Raw genomic sequence first — 21,837 nt, 5'->3', positions numbered from 1 at the left:
GGTTTTGAGACTCTTGAGCAGGGACCTACCCCTACGAAGCTCTTTTTTTTTTTTTTTTTTTTAAATACTTTTTAGATGTTGACAGACCTTTATTTTTATTCATTTATTTATATGTGGTGCTGAGAATCGAACCCAGTGCCTCACACATGCTAGGCAAGTGCTCTACCACTGAGCCACAACCCCAGTCCCGAAGCTCTTTTTTGAGGACACTCAGGTGCTGATTGAGACATGAGGTAGACTTTATAATTTAGGAATTCAGAATCTGTGGAGATGTAGCATGTATATGGGTGGAACACAGTTGGCAGTGCAAAATACAGCCTGGTGCTATTTTTATTTGATTTACGAATCTTTCAAATTTACTAGATGGAATGTGAGATGTTCATGGCACATACCTGTAATCAGTAGCTTAGGAGGCTGAGGCAAGAGGATCACAAGTTCAAAGCCAGTCTCAGCACTTTAGCAAAGCCCTGAACAACTCAGCCAGTCCCTGTCTCCAAATAAAATGCGAAAAAAGGAAAAGGACTGGGGATGTGGCTAAGTGGTTAAGCACCTGAGTTCAATCCCAAAATATGTGAGATGCTCAAGAGTTTGGATTCAGTCTTGATTCAACAAATATTTGTTGAGCAACTACTGTCCTGGCACCAGGAATGTGGGGTAGTGGCATAAATATGAATGAAGCATCACATAGAGCAGATTAATACAAGGAACTACCAGGAATTCAAATGCACCATAGCAGTACTAAGAAAGAGGTACCAAGAGAAAGCACAAAGAATGACAAGTGCTTTGGAGGTTTCCCTAAAAGGCAGCTGTATTGGACTTCAGCCTTGAATAGTCAGAAGGACTTTTTTTTTTTTTGCAGTGCTGGGGATTGAACCCAGGGCCTTGTGCTTGCAAGGTGAGCACTTTACCAACTGAGCCATCTCCCCAGCCCCAGAAGGACATTCTAAGCCTTAGAAGAAGAGGACAAGAAGCAGCTTCCCTGGTGGAGAGTGCAGAGCTTGAATATGTGGAGTGTTAAAGAACATGGAATAAACGAGAAGTTTTCTCTTCCTAGAGTATAAGGGTGTCTGTCTCCACAGTGGTGCACGTCTGTAATCCCAGGAATTCAGGAGGCTCCAGGCAACTTAGTGAGGCTCTGTCTGAAAATTAAAAAAGAGATGGGGGAGTGTATCAGTGGTAAAGTGCCCCTGGGTCAGTCCCTCCATACACACACACACACACACACAAATAATAAAGAGAATGTCTGTCTTATTTGGGGGTTAGTGTTAGTGAAGGGCAGGAGATGAAGTTAAAGTGCTAGTTTGGGTACCATTGTATGAGAGGCTGAGAATCATATGATGAAGAAATTGGGCTTTATCAGATGAGTAAAAAGAGCCATTGAGCGTTGGTGAGCAGTGGTGTTGTCAGATGTAGGTTCTAGAAAGATCACTCCAGCCACAGAATAGAGGTTGGATTGGAGTATGGGAGAGCTTGAGGTCATCCCGGCTCCTCAGGGTCCAGCATGGACCAATTTCTACTTGGAATCACCCATTTAAGAGCTCATGTAGACCTGATGACAGAAAAGGAGATATTGAATGGATATTCATTAAGAGATTCATTCAGGAAACATTTGCTGAGTGCCTCTCAGTGCTAAATACTGTGCGAGGGATGGACCTGGGGTTGGAGTAAGAGACAATGTGATCCTGCCCTGAAGGAACTCACCGTCCAGTAAGAGTGACAAGCAAGTATTTTGTTGCCCAGTGGTGTGGGCGGGGCAGAGTGGAGGTATGCAAACCATGGAGATGGAGAGCTAAGTGGGGCAGGAGGCATGGTGTGGAGGCCAGATGAGGTCAGTAAATGCATCACAGGCGCAGGATGTCTAATCTGGGTGCTGAGGGATGAGTAAGAGTTCACCACGTAGACAAAATACTGGAGGTAAGAGGAGCATTCTACTCCAGGGGAATGTTTGCATGTTTAAAGACACAGGGGGGCATGAAAGAACATATCAAGGGGCTGTAGTTACTGTGGCCTGACTAGAGCCCAAGGTGAGAACAACGGGAAATGAGGATGCAGTGGGTCAGACACATGGGACTTTGTCTACCATCCCAAGAAGGCGGGAACCCGGTCAGTCATTTTCAACCCCTACTTAGATGGCAAAAACCTTTGGTCAAAAAAGTTTAGCCAGCATCTCAATTAAAGAGATAAAAGTGGGGACTGGGGGCATGCTCAGTGATAGAGCACATGCTTAACCATCCACAAGGTCATGGGTTCAATCCCCAGTACTCCCTCAAAAAAAAAATGAAGCAGCATTAGTTAAATGGAACTTGGTGGGGGTGGGGGGTACCTAGTACTTCCAGTCCTGGTCTCCCTTTTGTCCCTCCAGTTCTCCCCTGAAGCAATTCAGGATTCACTTGGAGAACCATCTATAGCAGATATCGGTGATGCAGGTGGATATGGTATTGAAAATTCTTGAAAGGCACTACTTTTTTTTTCCCCAGGTTTCCAGCTTCATTTTGAAAACCATGGGTATGGAAGTGGTTGGTAAATAGGAGGTATTCAGTTCTGTGTCTGACTATGTGGATGTATATGTTGTGTTTGATGGGTGATACCCTGGGAATGTGAAGGGTTTGACATCAAGGATATTGGGTTCCATTTTAGACAGAATGGGTTAAAGGTAACTTCAGAATATCTGCATACAGAGATGAGTGGGCACTTGGAAATATGGTGTGGGCCCTGGTCAGTGGTGAATGGTATAGTTATAGACTTGGGAGTTATTGATGTGTAAGTGATAGCTGAAGTCACAGACATAAGTACAACTGCCTAGAATTATATAGGATATGAAGAAATAGTAGGCAGAGCCCTGAGGACCACTCACAATTAGGGGTGGGTGGCCAAGAGAAGCCAGAAAAGGAGATCAAGGGAGACTGAGAGAGATGGTAAGAGAGGAAGCAGGCAGTGTCTCAGAAACCAGGGAAAACAGAAAATAAGCATCAGCTTAAATGTCATTGGTGTTTAATAATTGGTTGCCTGGAAATGAAAAAGTAATAAAGGCATTTCATTGGCATAGCATATTCCTTTAAAATAAATCTGAAGCATACCTTTTTTTTTTATTTTTCAGAAGTGCACACCCTGTAATATGTGAGTATAGAGTAGTCTAGCAAAATAACAACAACTGGTTTCACAATGTAAACAGTATCATTGTTGTTTAGTGGAACTTCTCTCTCTTCTCTCCAGGGATAAATGAATTCCCTCAAATTTCTGCACATCAGTCAAAATTTTACATTCAATCGAGTGTTCAGAGTTTAAAATGACTCCGTGACTGAACGCTTAGAAAGTTGTGCTTTGGTAAATTGAAAATAATTTTTCTAAAGTGATGGACTAATTTGAAATCTATAATCTTTTTCTTGACTTGATTTTTTGCAGCCTAAATTGTAAGGTGCATTCCTCTGATGGTACTACTTTACAGATGAAGTGCCCTGCTCCCCTGGAGATATTGGGGGGCCTGTAAAGCCATTCATTACTGTGTGGAACAGGGGCTGCAAGCAGTAGGACTCAATAGGTGTTTATTGAATAAATGGATGATGTGTTATTTTCTCTCCTAAATATTAATCCACATCTCAAAAGTGTCTGTATTCAACAAAACAAAAAAAGATAACAACACTCATAACTGAGCTTAGAGATTAAAACTCCCGCTTGCTCTTTCTCTTTCTTGTGGGAAGAGGATTGGGTACAGATTGCTGCCCTCTGACAACCCACCACAGCAGCTGACTCTGGGAAAGCTTCTTGGAGAAAATCTTTTTAAAAGAATAAGCAATAGAATGTGGCTTTCAAATTCCCAGAGACTTGTAGTTTTCAAATTACCCAATATCTGGATTTAGTTTATTCTCTCAACAAATATTGACTGAGTACCTACTACATGCTAGGCACCAGGAAATGCTGTGAATAAAGCATTAGAAGATGCTGTTGTCATGGAGAGCACATCCAGCCACAGGAGACAGCATTAACAAACAAGGATGTAACCTGTGTCCCCGGTGATAAGTGCTAAGAACAAGAACAAAGCCAGCAGAAGGGGTGGAGAGTCGTGGGGTGGGTTGGGGCTTCTGTTTTAAATACCCTGGTTAGGGAAGGACAGGTAAACTAAGAGACCTAGAGGAGGAAAAATGTGTGGGCAGAGATGCTGCCACAGGCTTAGTTGTAGTCCCCTTACCTTTCACCCCAACCCACAAGTGGGTGGGAAATGAGGGTCATAGTGCTTTGTGAATGCAAACATCAGTCCAACCAAGAAACCTGTCGCCCTGTAAACGTTATGATATGTAGCTTAGATAATAGCTGGAAAAACAACTCTTCAATTGTAACTATAAGACAATCTTTGCAGGTGACTTTAAAATGAAACAGCTTCCATTATTCAAAAATCCAGAGTGGCAACCAGCTCTTAGAAATGACTAAAATGACCTACTGGTATTCCTTCCTTTTTTTTTTTTTTTAATGGAGACTTTTGCTCTCCTGCTGAGACCATGTATTATATCTAGTTTCACATAAAAATGAATTTTTGCTGCTAAGTTTGAAAACTGCCTGAAAATAGCAATTAATTTTGGAAAAGCTGACAGAACCTTAAGTGTCGTGGCATGATTGGTGCTGCTATAATTATGTGCCTGAGTGTGTACATGTCTGTGTAAACAGAGTATGAAAACACTCTTTATGTCCAGGACAGTATATCCATGCCTGTTCTTGCAGGTGAGTGAGGGAGAGAGAAATGATAGAATTTTTATGGCACTTTTGGATGGCATGGATTTTTCGAATCTGACGTCTATACTATCTTGTTTTTCAAATTATTTTCACATTCCCCACCTCATTTGCTCCTCACAACTTGCTGGAGGGGGAAGAAAAAAAGGCAGGGCAGGCTTTGTTCTTTCATTTGGTGGATAAGAATACTCAGTGGGTTTGCTAGGAGGGCCTAAGGTTCTGGCCTACAAAAGGAGGAGATTGGACTGTGTCATCTCCAAGGTACCTTCTAGCTCAACAGTTCAGTGACTTTTGATGATTGTTTGATTGTCCTGGGGTGATGCAACTGTTTAATGGTAGAGAATCCATTTAAGTCCAGGATCCTTTTGACCACACAGTTCCTCCTTCTTTTCTTTAAACCCTTCACTGCTTGCTTAATCATCTGCAAAATGGAATGCCTACTGTACAATGTTGTGGAGAAGATCACTGAGGGGACCTAAGAGAGGGATTTTGAAGCACCTTGCACAATGGTAGCTGTCATTATCATCATCATCGCTGTTAGTAATAAAGAGACAATTTAATATAGCAGAAAGAGCATCCAGATTGAGACTGGGAAGATAAGCTTCTAATCATTTATTGGTTGTGTCACCTTGCCAATTAACTGACCTTTCTGAGCATCCTGTAAAATGGACCTGAGAACAGTGTGGGGTGGTTTCAAGACTAAAGGAGATGCTATATGTCTAGATGCCTAGCCCACTGTTTCATACATTCCAGTTGCTCAATAAATTCCCAATAGGTATGATTGATAAACCACCTGTCATAAGGAACAGATAGTTTTTCATGATTCCTTCAAAACCAAAGTGACGTTTCATAGAAGTGAAGTGTAAATTAGAATTAATAGAAGCATACAACCATCTTTAGTCATCTTTTTTTAAAAAATGGAAAGAAAATAAGATTCAGAAGTTAAACAGCTCTGTGTACATGTAGAAGTGAGTGGACCTACATATACCCAGTAGTTAGCAAATTTGTTTTGGAATTCCTTGTCAGATGGACTTCTAAGATCTGGTATGTATTTTATTTGAGTCCTCCATTCTTCTCACCGAACAGTCTAAAAAGATTGTGTGGTGATTTAGATCAGCCTGTTTACCCTCATTGCACTACATTCTTTGAAAAGCAGCCATTCAGTTGCTGTGAGGAGCTACTTTCCTATAGCGATGACCGTTGTGAGTGATTCAATGAAGTTGGAAACTGAAAGCCTGTCACCTTGTCTCTGGCAGGGGAGTCATGAAAAAGGCTGGTGGCAGGATTGAAATGTGAAAACTCTCCAGTAGGGATTGTGGTTACTCCTTCCTTTGGATGATTTCTTGGTTCTGAATTTTCAGAGCATAGTAAATTCATGTTTATATGCATCTGTGGTCACATGCTCTGGAGCTGTGCTGTGGCTTTGCTGGCAGGTGCAAAGGAGTCACAGGTGAGTGGGTTGATGGTTAAAACCATCAGACCCGAGACAATGTATATTGTTCCAAATGCTAACTTTTAATCACAATTTGTTTATTATGTGCCTTGTTTTAAAAGGATAAAACACAGCAACTGACCATTTGAATGTATTTTTTTTTATTATTTGATATGTAGCTATCCTTGAAATTATCCTTGAATGCCCATCCAGTGTAGATATCTCTAGAATAATCTAGTTTCCCTGAGAGCAATACATTAAGTGCTTTGACCAATGCCTGTTATGTTTCGTTGCCTTCTAGTTTTAAAATGCGTGAATTTCTTTTTTAATGTTCTAGGGAAAAGCAATGGTATTCGCCCCACACCGAGGGAATACTTTAAACCAGTTTTGCAATCTAGCTGAAAAAGCTGGTTTCTCTCTCCAAAGACATGAAAATTATGATGAACACATTTCAAACTTCCACTCCAAGGTTAGTTTTCTGCTTGTGTTAGATAACACTTTAATCCGCATTGCATTTTGAAGAGATCATGGTCTTTTTGGCAGGTAACCTAAATATTTGATTAAAGTACTCCTTAGGTGTGTTGCTTCTGAACAGCTATTTGTATCTGATTATTTTGTGTGGTAAAGCCATCTTTTATCTTTGCATGTCTAGAAGGATTTTACAGAAACCATTCCTGTTTACTCCTTTCTCTGAAACAAACTAATCTTTTCATTCATAATAGACTAATTTGTAAGATGCAAGAGGAGGTGGCATAGAATGAATGATAAACATGCATTTGTATTTTAATGAAAAACCTTCGGCTTTTAAGTAGGTTAAATGCTTAGCTGCACTGAAATAAATAGAAGGTGAATGTCTAATTGTATCATGTTGGACTGTAAATCTTTATCTCTGCTTGCTTTATGACTGGGTCAGTTGGCAGTTTGAGACTGTTAAATCTCATACAGAATTTCACAGTTGTGGGGTTATATGTCACATCGAGGCGCTACAAGATTTAGGTCAAAAGCACTTATCTGAGAGTGATTTCTAAGCCTGCTTACATAAAGCAATGTTATCAGCCTTTTTATTATTTATGGGTACAGGGCAATATAGGACACTGAGAGGCAAATGTTCCATGGAAAACTTTTTAGGATTCTCACATTTGTTAGAACTTGTCCCAGTGACTAGCCTAACATGAATTCTGTGCCTTACAGAAATGTCCCTTTGCTGAGCTACTATGACCTTGGCAAGAGACTTTGATTAGTCATGTTTTCACAAGTTGTAGCTTCAGAAAAGCCAAAGCCTGACCTTAATTTTCTCCTAGGACAATGTAAATAGCATTCTTTATTGCCCTGGACTTAGATATAATCTAGAAGTGCTTTGGCTCTTAAAACATTATATGCAAAATGAATCTGATCTTTCAATCAAGAGAAAGGAAATTCTCTTTCTGGAAAGGGTTGGTTTACTTCTTTGGGTCTCTAGGGCTCCGTTTAGTCCCTGGTTTAGGAGCTAGGGATGGTCCTTTGCAAACTGAAAGAGTTAAATTACATCATTTTCCAAGCAAGATCAGGCACACTGCTCACAATCAGGAAATAAAAACAGGCTGGGTGCATATCTCAGTGGAAGAACACTTGTCTAGCAGCTCAGTGGCCCTGGGTTCAATTCCCAGCACCACTAAAAAAATAAAAGCAGGATAACATCTTACTTGCTTCTCCAGCATCATATCTTCCCTCCCCAGAACAAAAAGAATGGCTCTGAGGGCTTTACCTAGTGTGGAAAGGTATCTCCTGGCCCTTTGGGTTCCTCCGCCCCAAGGGATAAGGTGGACCTTCTCTCCAAGGTCAGGCTAGAGCTATGGGGATCAGCTAATGACTGATTCACTGTCATGTCAGTCACTTGTGCCCTAGAACAACAAATGCTTTTAGTTTCTCTGTGACAGCTCCAAAGAGCCAGGGTGTGGGTCTTTCTACCAGTACAGATGTTCAGCATTGCCCATGAGACCTTCTGTCTCCTCCCCAAAACATGTGAAGTGTGTTGAGACATGCAAGGCATTTTATGTCCTTGGTGCCACCTCTCCTGTGTCTAGAACTTGAGTGTAGTCCCGAGAGGATGGATGGCAGCCTCCTCTTTTTATTTACAGTGTGGCACACTACTCTGCCAAGCACGGCACACTCCATGAATCTCTCAACGTGCCTCTTGCCTTTATATTGTGCACCATACCCATTTAGCACTCCATAAATAATCACTGGCTGAGTGCTTGGTCCCACAAAAAAATAATTTGCATAAATAACTAAATGACCTTCCTTTTTCACTCTTGATAATTGCTTAAAAGTCAAATTCCACACCTTGCTGACACTGGACTGAAAAATAGTCCTCTTTGTGTTATTATGAGGGGTGACTCTGTCATGTTGTGCTCAGGAAGTAGAACCCTAGGGACTTCTCTGCAGAGATTGGGTCCTCTGGTAAATCCACTCATGAGATGTATCAGCACATATCAGCTGGTTTGAAGTCCTGCTTCTATCAAAAGAATGTCTCTCCTCCCTTCTGTCCCTGCTCCAACAGTGGGAAACTGCTGACTGGATGGAACCATGTCGGTGACCCGGTCCGGGTTGCACTAGAGGTGTCCTTTGCAAAAGAAGGACCTCACCCAGAGGCCGGTCAGGGAGCCATGCTGAAAGGAGAGGGGAGCATCCCCGCCACACGCGAGCCCAAGTACCCTTCAGCAGGACGTAGGGGCAGAAGCCGAGGGCAGCACCCCTGTCGCCCTTGCCGCCGCCCGCCGCCTGGGGCTTGGGACGTGGAGACGTGAAGGGGCGGGCGCGGCCACCGGGAACCTCCACCCGGCGGCTTTGTTGGCTGCGTGCTAATAGCCAGGGCTTAAAAGTTTTCCATCTTGAGCGGCAATCAGCTTTCTTCCTCTCCATCTCTGGCCAAAGCCCCATCGTCCCCGGGACGCGCCTGCTCCCCAATGGAGGAGCCGCGTTTTCCTTCGGGCTGCGTGTTATCCTCTTAGCCCTACTGTGTTGGAATAGAGCGTAACCAGCTGGAGGACTGTAAGACGCCTGATAATGCCGCTCTTTTCCGCTGTCCCGTCTTAATCTTGTTACACAAATGGTTGTGAAGAGATTCATGAATTTTAATTTTGCCCTCTGCATTAGTGCCTCACGTCACTCATACACAGCTGCCTTCTATGCCGAGTTTTTCACCCCTCCTCTTACAACAGGGGAAAAAATTAGTTACAATCTTGGCAGTAGTGCAAGGTAAAAAAAAAAAAAAAAAAAAAAAAAAATCTACAGATTTAGGCAACCACCCATGAAGCTGATTAACAGTCAGTGATCAGGAGGAACAGCTTTGCCTCTTAAACTTTTCACCTCTCATTGTTAACTGTGAAATTTTATTTCCGTTAAAAAGCAAGCCTGTAATCAAAACGGTGCCATTCCGCACTTTTCTGCCAGTGCTTTTGTTAAACGGTGCCCACACCATGCAGCCAGCGTGCTCAGGAACCAGGCAGCCAAAGGTGTAGTATGTTTTTAAAATATTGCCTTTCTGTTCATCCAGGCAACAGGAAGAAAAATAAAACACTTCCCTCTCCTCCCTGGCCCTTTGGTCACCTCCAGGCTGGGAATGAAACTCGCTGCCCCACAGGGTGGTGCAAAACCCTTAGGATGTTAAGACAGCAAATGGTTTAGCAAGGTAGAGAGGACTCAGAGATTTCAGCTGGCTTGAAATTAGTTGATGAATATACTCATTCATACAAATATCCTTTTGAAAAATAATTTTGCAAGCCATGTGTTGAGCCTTTTTTTTTAACTTCTGCAAAACCTACCGGTGTGTTTATTTTGTATATTTTTGTACTTAGCCATGAAAATAGGCTTGAGCTCTACTGTGAAGTCAGTACATTGTGTTAAAAGCACGGCCATATTGCACTTCTGCTTATCTATTCAAAATGCCACATTACAAGTGGCTGGTGCTTATAATCTGTATGGTGTGCTGTTGATAATTGTGGATACTGTAAAGGGTAAACAGTCTGAACTCCACTCCTGCGGCTGCTGTTCGCACGGTAGTAAGGCTGAGCGTGTTACATCCAATTATGAAGTAAAGCATAATGCTACTAATAGCAGCTGTATAATTTAGTTCAGTCCTCAAAGACCCTGTTTTAACCTATGAAATTGAAAAATTGTTTTATTCACAATTTGCTTTTTGTTCATTTTTTTTCCCAAGGTGCTTTTTCATTTCTTAAAATTATAATCATTAATTGGGCAAAGAAGTATAGCCTGGGTAAATGGAATTATTCTTGAACCTCATGACATTCCCCCATCAAAGCAGGTATTCCCCATCAGATGGTGGCTGTTCAAGTACCCTCCCATAACATAGCTGGTGATTCAGAAATGACCTGGTGCTGGGTTATGCTGTCGCCTCTGAGGGTGGGGGGCTCTTTCCTGTTGCTAGAAGGGCTCACCGTCAAGACAGGGCCGGCCCCCGGCCCCTTCCAGCAACCAAGCCTCTGCTTTAGCCTCCAGAGGTCAGCATAGAATTCAAGTTAAAAGTGATTTCTAACCCATATTTACAGAAGAATTATTTAGCCCACATATTACCTCAGGGACTTTATAAAGAGCTCATTTGAGTCTCCGTATATTAGTGCATTGTGAGTGAGCAGGTCAGCTGACTCAGGCTGAGTAATCAACTTTCCCTTATCCCCAATCCCTGAGGAAAGAATGTAGCTAACTTGGCCCCCTCTTCTCTCTGTAAAATATTTCAGTGAGTTCCCTCTATTTCTAGGGCGACTGGCAACAAAGGTATTTACAATTGGTAGATCCTTGCGAGTGGGCATGGATTGGGAAGTTCATGAAGGCTTTTTCTCGGCATTTTAAAATAACTATTATTAGATTAAAGAGGGATGCTGAGGGACCTGTGTTTAGGATTAACATTGTCGATACTTTGGCGGTCACAAAATCCACAAGGCCCTTTCTAAATAGACAACTAATCATCTGTGAACAGAACAAACGCCATCTAAGAAAACAGAATGAAGGCACTTTAGTGATTGTACCACCATCAGTTCTTAGGAAAGTGGATTAGAAAGTAGACTGGATTGGCTTTATGTTCCCCAGTGGGAAAGCAAAAGTGGGTTCATGGCTCCTGTCCTTAATAGTGAGGGCATGTCACAGTTTGGGAACATGACTTAGAAGAGACATGGACTTTGAAAAGATTCAAGCAGACCAACTCAGAAGAATATGATGTTGGAGCCATTCATGTAGCGGGGGCAGGGGGTGGATCTGTGACTGATTTGAAACAGTAAAGGCATTGGTTCCATGTATAATTAAAGGAAATGTCTGATCCCTGTACACTAAAAAAGAATTAACAATTGCTTCAGAAACACCAACTTCAAAAATATTGTCTTTATAAATACTAAATTACTGTTTGTTAAAATGAATATAAATACAACTGTCAAAATTATTCTAGCCAAATGAGGAGAAAAAAGGGCACTTTAGTTTTGAGGACTTTGATTGGCTTTTAGAATCTTATCACTTATGCTTAGAACTTCACCTGAGCAGTATCAAATGTTTCTGCTCTAATTGTTGGAATATGTTCTCCTCCTCAGAGAAAAGAATTTTTAAATCATCATTAATATTAAAACCCTAAGGAGCACCTGGAGAGCCTTCCAAACATATCAGGCCCCAGAAGCCTGTCCCTGTGCCCAGGTGTTGCAAGGTCTCCCAACAGTGATCTGAACTGCCTGGCTGCCTGAATGGCATGGCGCTTTTCGGGGAAAGGGAGAATCTAGAGCAGAAACTTCATGCCCAGTGACTGGTGTGGGGAGGTGAAGGGGCCCCAGCTCTCCCTCCAGTCACAAATGCAGTTTGGTTATTTATGAAAAAACACCCTACTCCCACCTAAAACAAAGCAAAACAACGACAAAAAGACTCCCATCTTCAAGTGTAGTACGGTCATGCCAATGCTACTAAGAGCCAATTTGAATTGCTTTTTTGTGATTAATTTAGGTTAAAAAGTCATCATTACATTGTAATCAACATTAATATCAACTTGTAAAAATTCCTAATCTGAATCCTCTTACCTTCTTTTTCTATTATTTCTAGTTGAAAAAGGAAAACCCGGATATCTATGAAGAAAACCTTCATTACCCCCTTCTGCTTATTTTAACCCAAAATGGATAGAAGAGTATGCTTCTCAGAAGATGAAGGAAACACTGAATGCACAGGGAATAATTTTATGAAAGCAGAAATCTGCAATGGGTGTAATATGCAGCAAGCCGTTGGTTCCCTGAGATTTTTGAGTGGGCCCCAGGACTCGGGCCCTCACCCACTCTTCGACATTCCACCTATGGGTTCTGTGTTATGGACTCCTCCCAAGCTAACCCACATGACTCCCTAGCCATCCCACCTTTCTCCTTCACCTCTTTTTACAGTCTGCTTGTTGCTTTTCCTGTATCAAACCTTTGTTTGTCTTTAAATATGTATAAGCAGCCTGTCTGAGATTTGAATTTGACTTGTGAGCAACCTAACCTTCTGAAACAGAATTTCTTTTGGTGATTCCTTCCCCCACTCCTTTTTTTTTTTTTTTTTAAGGTCTTTGTTCTGTTTTGGTGATGATAGTTTTTAATCTGTAAACATAGTAAACATCATAATTCTTTCCTGGTTTTTTTTAAAAAAAAGTACATCTTTCTGATCTCCCTCTAATAAATTGTATTAAATTTACCATCTTGTTCTCTCTCTCTCTCTCTCTCTCTCTCTCATTCTTTTTTTCCCTTTAAACAGGATGTTTTTTTCCCTATAGAGGTATAAGAAATGACTACATCAGCCCAAAGCCTCATAAACTGACCGTTTGTCCTCTGGACACAATAGCGTGGCCAGCCCTCTGCTCCTCCTCTCCAATTATGTGTGATTAGTCTCAGTGTGCTGTGTCAAGGAGGGGGAGTGTGCTGAGTGCTTATTATCTGTTTAGGTACAAGAAGAGCACATTTAGGCTCTGGCTATGAATGAAAAGTGAGCCTTTATCAGGGCTTAAATCTAACTGCTGCTGTTCTCCAGGCCCCTTTCAGAACAGGCCCTTCCCAGAGAAATTTTGCATCAATGGTTGATAAACTAGATTGCAACCAGGGGGAATTTTTAAAAACTCAATCACACAATTATCTTATTTAAAATAAATATATATTGTTAGATGCTGTGATTTGAGAGTGTAGTAAACACTTAATAGGTGCTACCTAGGAGAAAGAAGGACTTTCCTACAGGGAGCCCAAGCCTGCCCTGCCCAATGCACCCCCAAGATGCTCTAATGCCTTTTGTGGAAATTCAGATGTTTATCTGTAAGGAATCATCTGTGCCCACTTTGGCAGTAATGTCATTAGGTAGGTTAGCTACATATCCTCATATCTTTATCAGAGGCAAAGTGTGTTTTCAGTGTGATACAATTAAAGTAATGGGGGGTGCTGAGGAGTGCATCCTTTTGCATGTTAAACAAACTTAGCTGTCATAAAAATAGCGACTCTTAAATGTCTTCTCTGCTCACTTCTATCATCAAACAAAATTTTCACCATCAGTTTGCATGTCCTTGTGTTCACCACTTCTTCTGCTCCATTAGAGCACCTAGATGGATCTCGGAAGGCATAGGTCAAGTCGCAGTTAGATCATACATTTCTTTCTCACAAAAACTTGAATTGCAATGCCAAGTGATGGGCTAACATCACAATAACAGCAATTTATTCCTCTTTGGATAAAACAGCAGTCTATTCTCAGTGCTAGATAAAGACTAGGGCAATGCAAACCAGCCATTTAGCTGAGTAGTTCAGCTAGTGGCAGCTCTCCTTTGGCGATTGTATAGGTTGCACACTGGCTTCATATTTTCTTGTTTAAAAATTAGAATTTGGAATGTTTTAAGAGGCAACTCAAGTAGTTCCATTTATCCTGATGAAAATACAGCAAAAATGATTTATTCTGTAAAACCTACAACTAAATATGTCAGACAAAGGAAGCTATCCCTGTAGTGGCACCTAAGATGATCTATTCTTTTCTTTTCTCCCCCCTCAAATACAGAACAGCAGGCCCATGAGAATATTTCTCCCCCCCCCCGCCTCCGCCCCACTGGCAAGAATTCAATTTACATTTGTGTGTTATGGGTATAGAAATCCAGGGCTTATTTCTCAGGGAGAAATTGTATTTTAAAAAGTAAACTAGTAATGTATTTAAAAATATATATCTGAGAACCAGCTTTTCATACCAAGAGATACCCAGCAAAGATGTGTACTTACCCTCCTGTAATTAAAACCTAGAGAATATTCTGTCAAATGTTTAGGGTTTCCTAAGTCTGTTCTTTGAGGAATTCTCACCTGGAAATATCTTTAGGTCTTTAAAAGTTCTAAAACACTGTTCTCATATATTATTGAATAATTACAAAGTGTTTTTGTTCTCAAATTTTAATAGAATGTCAATATTGAGAAAGAAAAATTTGGCAACTCTAAAAAGTTTGTGCATTTACATTTCTTTTGAACTTCATGATTTTTTCTACGCATCAGTATTGGGTTATATCATTGCAATTGAAGTGGCCCATTCCATTATTGTCTATGTAATTATACGTGTTTGTTTCAAAAGGAAACCTGCCTGCCAAGGACTCATAAGAAATATGATGATATTCCTCTTCTTTGTGTGTCTTTATCTTCTGATAAAATTCGTGGTTTTCCTTTGTCCTACTAAGTAGATTTGATTGGGAGTAAGAATGTTTCTGATATCGCCCATGGGCAGTTCTAATACAGTGATATGAACAGCTACATACAAGTTGGTTATAAGAAATATATTTTATTTTATAGCAAGACATATGCCGTGAATTGGGATAAAAGTGCTAGAAAAGACTACCTAAGAGGTTGATGCTATTTTGTATAAATTGTGTATTTTGTTGGCTTTTTGACTGAGCATGAAAATGTAACTTCCATTAGGGAAGGGTAATTTAGGTGCTCAGTATTCAGCAGAAAACTTGTCGGGGCCGTAAAAGCTTTTCTGGCTGGTTCCTCGGGTGTTTTCAGAGAAGAGCTGCCCACCCCTTGCTGATTTTCCCTTTGGCTTCAGTATGGGCTGAATTTACCACTGCATACCTGTTGAATCAATTTGGGGGATCCAGCAGTTAACTGAGTGAAAGGAAGGATTAGTGGCTCTCTGGAGCCCTATTTCAACAGCCAGGTGTCTGTCCTAAACTAGTTAACTGCTTTTGACAGTTGAAGAACCTGGGTTTAATGCCATGGGCAGGAGTTAGTGGTGGTTTGTTGTTTTTGTTTTTGTTTTGCTTTCTCCCCACTACCAGGTGGGGCATACCTTCCCCTGAAGGTTAGGTGTTTTTGTTTTAAATAGGAATGAAGTCGCTTTCCTTCAGCCCCACTTTCATACATTTTGTCCCTGTGCTTAGTCAGCATTTGATTTGTGTTCAATCTATGCCAGACAATTGGGTAGCATTGTTTCGCAAGACCCTTTCATCGAAGTCTGGCGGGAGAGGCAGGATGCCCACACAGGGGCGGGAGTCAAAGTGTATGTACACGCACCTACATCCACACACGCCCACAGGAACACTGGGCAGTTAGCCCTGAGGACTAGGCTCCAGTTCCCAGATTCCAGGTAACCCCTGCCCCAGATCAAAAATCTCCTGACTTGAGACTGTATGAAACATCATAATTATGCTGAGTGTATCCCATAGAGAAAAGGTGGATTTGAAAGCCAGACTGATTTTAGGTAGAGCAAATATGGTTCTCTAAGTGGACTATTTCCAAATTAGGAAGGAGCCTATTGGTGTTTAACAAACCATTAGGCCTGAAACGACACTTTAAATTCTCAGATTTCATTTAGACCAGAGAATCCACTGCCTGGGCTGTGGCTAAATGCTCACTGTGCTCTCTGCCCTGGAAGTCTGTGCATTTGGAGTCTGTATTTTGCCTTTTTTGTCTCCCTGACTTTTCAATTAATACATTTTTTAAATAGATAAAACAGATCATACTGTGACTTTTAAAATGTCAACAAGCTTGTAAACAGAAATGTAATAAAATGGCTAATAGGAGATTCAATAGTTAATGGAGGGCCTGAAGTGTGAGCAAATACAGTAGCTGTATATTGGAAACTGTGCAAGTGAAGATGGCTTTAGTATTGCAAACTGAGGAAGAAAATTGTTTTTAATTAGCACCTTCATAAGAACTGCTGATTAATACTGTTTTGTTTGGTGAAAAGCTTTCAGCTGAGTAATTTGTACAGCCATTACAACAGTTTTGTTAGAGCGGGACTCCTGTTGTTAAACACAAACAGCAGATGATAATGGTGGAAGATGAGTTTGTCATGTAACAATTTACCTTATTGAAAAAAGCTTTATATAAAACCCAATACAGTAGGTACCAGCAGAAATCACATATTTTAAATCCTTCCAAAATTGCAGTGTGCCATGCTTGGTTTTTTTTTTTTTTTTCCCCCAGGGACTAGAAGCAGATTTTATATCATTTATAAAATTATATACACAATTTAAAGGTGGTGTAGCATGGACAGGCCACTTTCTCAGCAGCATTTACATTGGAGCAGTAAAGTGGCCTTGTATTCAAACACTTTCCAACTACACAAAGCAGGCTGACAAATGGAAGCCTAATTAAATAATGTTAGATGTAAATTTGCATTGGGACTGGATGCAGGGAAATAAGAATTGATGTTTTTGCTTGAGGTGGGTTTATCACACATAGGATCTGTAAAAAAAAAAAATTCCTTTCAACGGAAGTTTAATTAACCTTTTTTTTTTTTTTTTTTTTTTTTTTTTTTCTGGGGATGTTTTAACAGACCAGAGGAAGCAGTGCCCATTCAATGAGACCTGACCAGGGAATAAGAGGCACATTTCAGTGAACTTCCATCAGATGGATATTTTGCTCACCAGAAGCATGGGAACTTTTTTTTTTAATACAATGCAATGGTAAAGCATATTTGCATTAAAATATTACACTACCCAAGGCTGGTAAGAACTGTAAATTATTGAAGTGGCGTAATAGAGCATGAGTTTTTTTTTTTTTTTTTAAGACAGGCCTTCGGGGTAATAACCAGGGTTGAGGCTCACGACAGTGCCAAATAAGCTTTAGACAGCATAATAGTCTGCAAAGAAAGCCACAGAGCACTAATGTGAAGGAAGAGCTGTCCACCACATGCAGCAAAAATCACCAAAGGTCATTTTATGGTAGCAATTGTGACATAAAATTGGTGGTCATGCTACATGTCTAATACTCAGCACAGCTTTATAAATGATGGGCCCCTAGCGATGGCTGTCATTAAGTGCTTTCATCATAATAAACTTTAAACTGTTGGCTTTATGAATCGCCAGCTAGCTTCAGCTGTTCGTTGGATGGAGCTTGCAGTGCCTTAAGTGTGACAAGACCTATTAGGAATTGCAACCATGTTTCAAGCGTACTTGGCTTCCCCACTCCTGGGGTGATTGCTGCCTATTAAACGGCGTCTGGGAAGATTTTCCTCCAGCAATCTCTGATCAAGAGCTTTTTTGGGCTTTGACCTGCATTTCCTTCAAGACTTTCTCTGAGGAGTTTTATAAGAGCAAAACTCCAGAGGATTTATAGCCACTTCTGATTAATACCTTTCCAGTTTTTCTAGCAACTCTCCCACTGCTGCATAGAGAAAAGCTTTCATTGTTCCTGAGGTGCTTATTTGTGACCTTTTCTCTGCTTCCTGATTCCCTCTAACGTGTTCTCTCTGTGAAATCCTCGGGGTGGAACCAAGACAGTTGGTGAAGTTGTTACAGCTGGAGAGACAGAGAAGGAAGGAGGGAGTCTTTTATATTTTTAAAGGATTACATGCAGAGCGGCCTGGCCCCGCCCATTTAAATACCCGCTGTGACGTCACCCGCCGCCCGAGGTACCAAACGCATCCTTAATGAGCCCTCAGTGTAAATTGAGCCGACACATAAAGATTTCATGATTCAAATTACACTTTCATTAACCTTTCGCATGGGAAGTCTTTTAGTTTCTATAAATCTTACAGTGGCTTACCGTCTGTCCTACTAATGTGAATAATAGATGTTTGGGGAATCACTCTTTAAAAACTCAGGGTATTTAATTTACAAGGGCTAAATACATATTTCAGACTCACTTAGCAAGAACTTTAGTTACTTCTTGTTGCTTTTTCTACTCCCCCTCCCCACACATCGTTTTCTTCTGCTTAACTCAGATGTTTGGGCGATGGCAGAAGCTTTCAATGTGCAAGTCCCGGTTTCATTTGTCCCTACGTCCCAGAGATGGTGACGGGAATGTCTCAGGTGTGACCATTACACAATTAAATGATCAGACTCGGAGGGACCGGATTAGAGCTCAGCAGGGAACACCTGGGGACTCCAGGGCAGCTCCTCGCTGGCCTCTGAGTGGCAGTGGCTCTCGCGTGCAACGTGAGGGTCTGCCCACTTGGTCGTCTCACTCACAAACTTGTCTTCCCAGATAAAGTGTTGCGGGCTCAACTCTTTTTCTTGGGAGTAGGTTTCCACGGCTGTCAGAGTGAACAGGAAAACCATTAGCGACTGTGTCAACCCGAAGGGAAACAGGCGTTGAAGGACTCGCGGCTTTTCACATACAAAGGCGTGCGCCCGCCGCCCCACCCTGCGAGCCGGCCCAGAGTGGACAAGTGCCGTGGAGGCCGCTGCCCAGGTGCAAGGGGAGGGCGCGGGGCGGGCTGCAGAGTGCCCGGAACAAAGGCGCCTCCAGGGGCCTTGCGAGGTCACCTGCCGCCTCCAGGGCAGATTAAGGAGCACTAGAGAGGGCATTTGGAGGAAACGGTGCCGCGCTTCTTTGGGAAATCAATTCGTCCCACCCTCAACAGGGCTTGCCCTCCTTGGGACTCCCAGGCCAGTGTGCCTCCAGGTCTCAGCATCGGTCCTCGACGCGGTCCCGGGTGTGAGGAGCCTCCACCCGTCCCTGCCTGTGCCCCCTGAGAATGTCCCTCTGCTGTCTGCTCCGTCTCGCTTCCCTTTCCTCCCCTCAGCGCGCCCTCCCGCCCCTCTGCCCAGGCCTCTTTCATCCTTGGGCTCGAAGTGGAACTTTCCCCCACTCCCTTACTTTGAGATTTCTTTTTTCCCAGTGACCTGGGCTGCACTTTGCCCCCGCTCCCTGCCTGCCAGCCTCCTCGCGGGTAGGGCCTCTCTCTTTCCATTCTGGCGGCTCCCCCTCCTCGAGAGCCCCGGGAGGCCCAGCCTCCCAGAATCCGATCTCCCCCCAACGCAGCAGCCCCCAGCCGAGGAAGGAAGAGGCCTCCTCAGAATGAATGGCTGGTAAGGAGGTTTTTAATTTGTCTGGAGCCACAAGTAAAAGCCCTCAGAGCAGCGACCCTCCCTCGCTTGGTTTGGCAGCCCCTCCGCGGTGCGGCCAGAGCCCTTCACCTGCCGGGTGGGCGCTGTCACCTCACCACCCTTGACCAGGACAGGGTGAAATGGGGCCGAGGGACCTGAAAAGGTTGCCATGTGTGGAAACTCGGCGACGGGCTCTAGAACAAGGACTCTGCTTTGCAAATTGAAGTCTAGGTTGTTTTGTTTGCAACCTACCGATGTGAGAAATTTGAAAGTTTAACATGTTTCTGTCAGACAGGGTCAGAAAGTGAGCTCACGCCATCACTGTCTTCATTTGCAATCTGCCTCCTGATGGCTGAGCTCTCCTTGAGCTTGCGAGAATGTCACCGTGCTGTCCCCAACACAGAAGACAGTACATTTAAAAGCTTTGCCCACCTGACCTGTGGTTCCACCTCCAGGTGCATTAGCCTTCATTTCCTACACAGGCTTTATTTTTAGGAGCAGAGGCCAGAGCCCCGACCCAGCCTGTTTTGAGTGGATCTCTCCTCTCTGTCTCTCAAGTGGCATCTCAGGATGCTGAGAGGGAGGAGGATGAGCAGCTCCTGACTTCTGGTCAACCCATTTCTGTCTCTCTAAGATCAGACTCCCTGAAGGCAGACTGGATTACAGATCTCAGGGTCTCCAGTTTGCATCCCCCCTGGCTCACAGGTGCTGCATCTGAGCCCTCCCAACACACTCCCAGCCCACAGACCAGGTAAACCATGCGATGGTTGTAATATTCTCAGTGGAATGTGATCCTAAAGGGATCTATCCAGCTCTGCCTTGTGGTAGACTGGGGGAAAAAATGATCACAATATTTTCCAGTTCCTCCCATCAAGAAATGGAGTCCAAGCCTGGCATGGTGGCCTGTAATCCCAGCAACTCAGTAGGCTGAGGCAGGATGATTACAAGTTCCAGGCCAGCCTCAGTAATTTAGTGAGACCCAGTCTCAAAATAAAAAGTAAAAAGGGCTGGGGATGTAAATCAGAGGTAAAACACCCCTGGTTCAATTCCTGCTACCAAAAAAAAAAAAAAAAGTTAATTTCTTCCCCCTTGATTCTGAACTTGTCGTGGCTTGTGTTGGCCAATGAGGCATTAGTGAATGCAAGCACAAGCAGAGGTTTGAAAATTACTTGTGTGTTTGTGTGCCTGCTCTTGGGTGTTTGGGCACCCAGCTACCGTGTGAGAAAGCCCAGGCTATCCTGCTAGGTACTGAAGACATGTGGCACACTCACCCCCACTGGCCAGCCATGAGCAAAGGTATCCAGGTCCAAACAGCCCCAGGAGATCCAGCTGCTGATTTTAGCTGCAGCTGGGGCTATTTGTAGGGGAGCCAGCCAAAAAACTGCTCAGTTGGTTTAGTCCACATTGCTTACTCACAGAATCCTGAGTTGAAAATGGTAGTGATTTTAAGCAACTAAACTTCAGGGTGGTTTTATACACAGCAATAGGTAACTGATACAGCTCTCTGTCACTCTCTGTGAGATACTTTTCTGTATCTTTAAGTGTCCCTTGAGTGGACCAAAACTTTTGATATGATGTTTTGCCTAAAATATGTTGCATTAGCTGCATGTGGAGTTGCTGCAATCCCAATGACTAGACTGAGGCAGGAGCATCACAAGTTCAAGACCAGCCTGGGCAACTTAGCAAGACCCTATCTCCAAATAAAATGAAAAGGGTTGGGGATGTGGCTCAGTGGTAGAGCACCCCAGGTTCAGACCCCAGTACCACAAAAACCAATAAGCAAATAAAATGTGTTGAGTTACAGTTAGAAAGCATAAAAATAGGATACATGTATCACAGGCCTTATTTATCCTTCAGACAAGCAGCCTATTTCAGAGGCAAATCATTCCCAAGCTACTCGAAGAAGACACAGAGAAAATGCACTGCAGGGGAAAGAACAAAGATCTCAGAATCCCCAGATTCCCAGCTGGGTTCTACCAGTAACAAACTGGTGATTTTAGGCAAGGTGGCTGAGTATCAGTTTTTCCCTCTGGAACACAGGAAGGTTGAACTAGATGAGTTGATGGCCCATTTCATTCTAGAATATTTAAGGTAAAAACACTTCATCATCAGGGCCAGAGGTTTTGGTCACCTCAGGAAATGAGAATTTCCTGGCACTGCCAAGGAGTTGTCAGGTGTTAGCTTGACGCTACAGAATACTTGGCACTTCTCAAGGGTGGACCCAAAGTTTCATCTTGCTCTGCCCCCAAGCTGAACACTGGGGAGCTGTCCCAGGTCCCACTGTAGAGGAAGAGCTTCTCCACTTTTTATTTGCTTATCTAATTAATGGTCATTGTGTGCATGGTACTCTGGTAGATACCAGAGAGCCAAAAGTAAACACAAAAGACCATGTTCCAGGTTA

At 42.7% G+C, this 21,837-nt stretch overlaps 1 protein-coding gene across 4 annotated transcripts in view; it reads left to right on the top strand.

Annotated features, from left to right (window-relative positions):
- The window catches only part of CAMKMT (calmodulin-lysine N-methyltransferase), a 395,177-nt gene extending 382,395 nt beyond the window's left edge, over nt 1-12,782 (top strand). For 2 of the 4 annotated variants that reach the window (XM_079109780.1, XM_079109778.1), the window contains 2 exons: nt 6,492-6,623; nt 12,227-12,782. In XM_079109780.1, the coding sequence (XP_078965906.1) occupies nt 6,492-6,623; nt 12,227-12,304 (210 nt within the window). In that variant the 3' untranslated portion in view covers nt 12,305-12,782. Of the gene's footprint in view, nt 1-859; nt 990-6,491; nt 6,624-12,226 lie in introns of all 4 variants that reach the window. The other 2 variants (XR_013758979.1, XM_079109779.1) reach the window with 2 other exon arrangements.
- The last annotated feature ends 9,055 nt before the right edge of the window (nt 12,783-21,837 follow it).

This window comes from Sciurus vulgaris (assembly GCF_902686455.1).
Source record: "Sciurus vulgaris genome assembly, chromosome: 14".
Classification (NCBI taxonomy): domain Eukaryota; kingdom Metazoa; phylum Chordata; class Mammalia; order Rodentia; family Sciuridae; genus Sciurus; species Sciurus vulgaris.
This window is presented reverse-complemented; position numbering and strand designations above follow the sequence as displayed.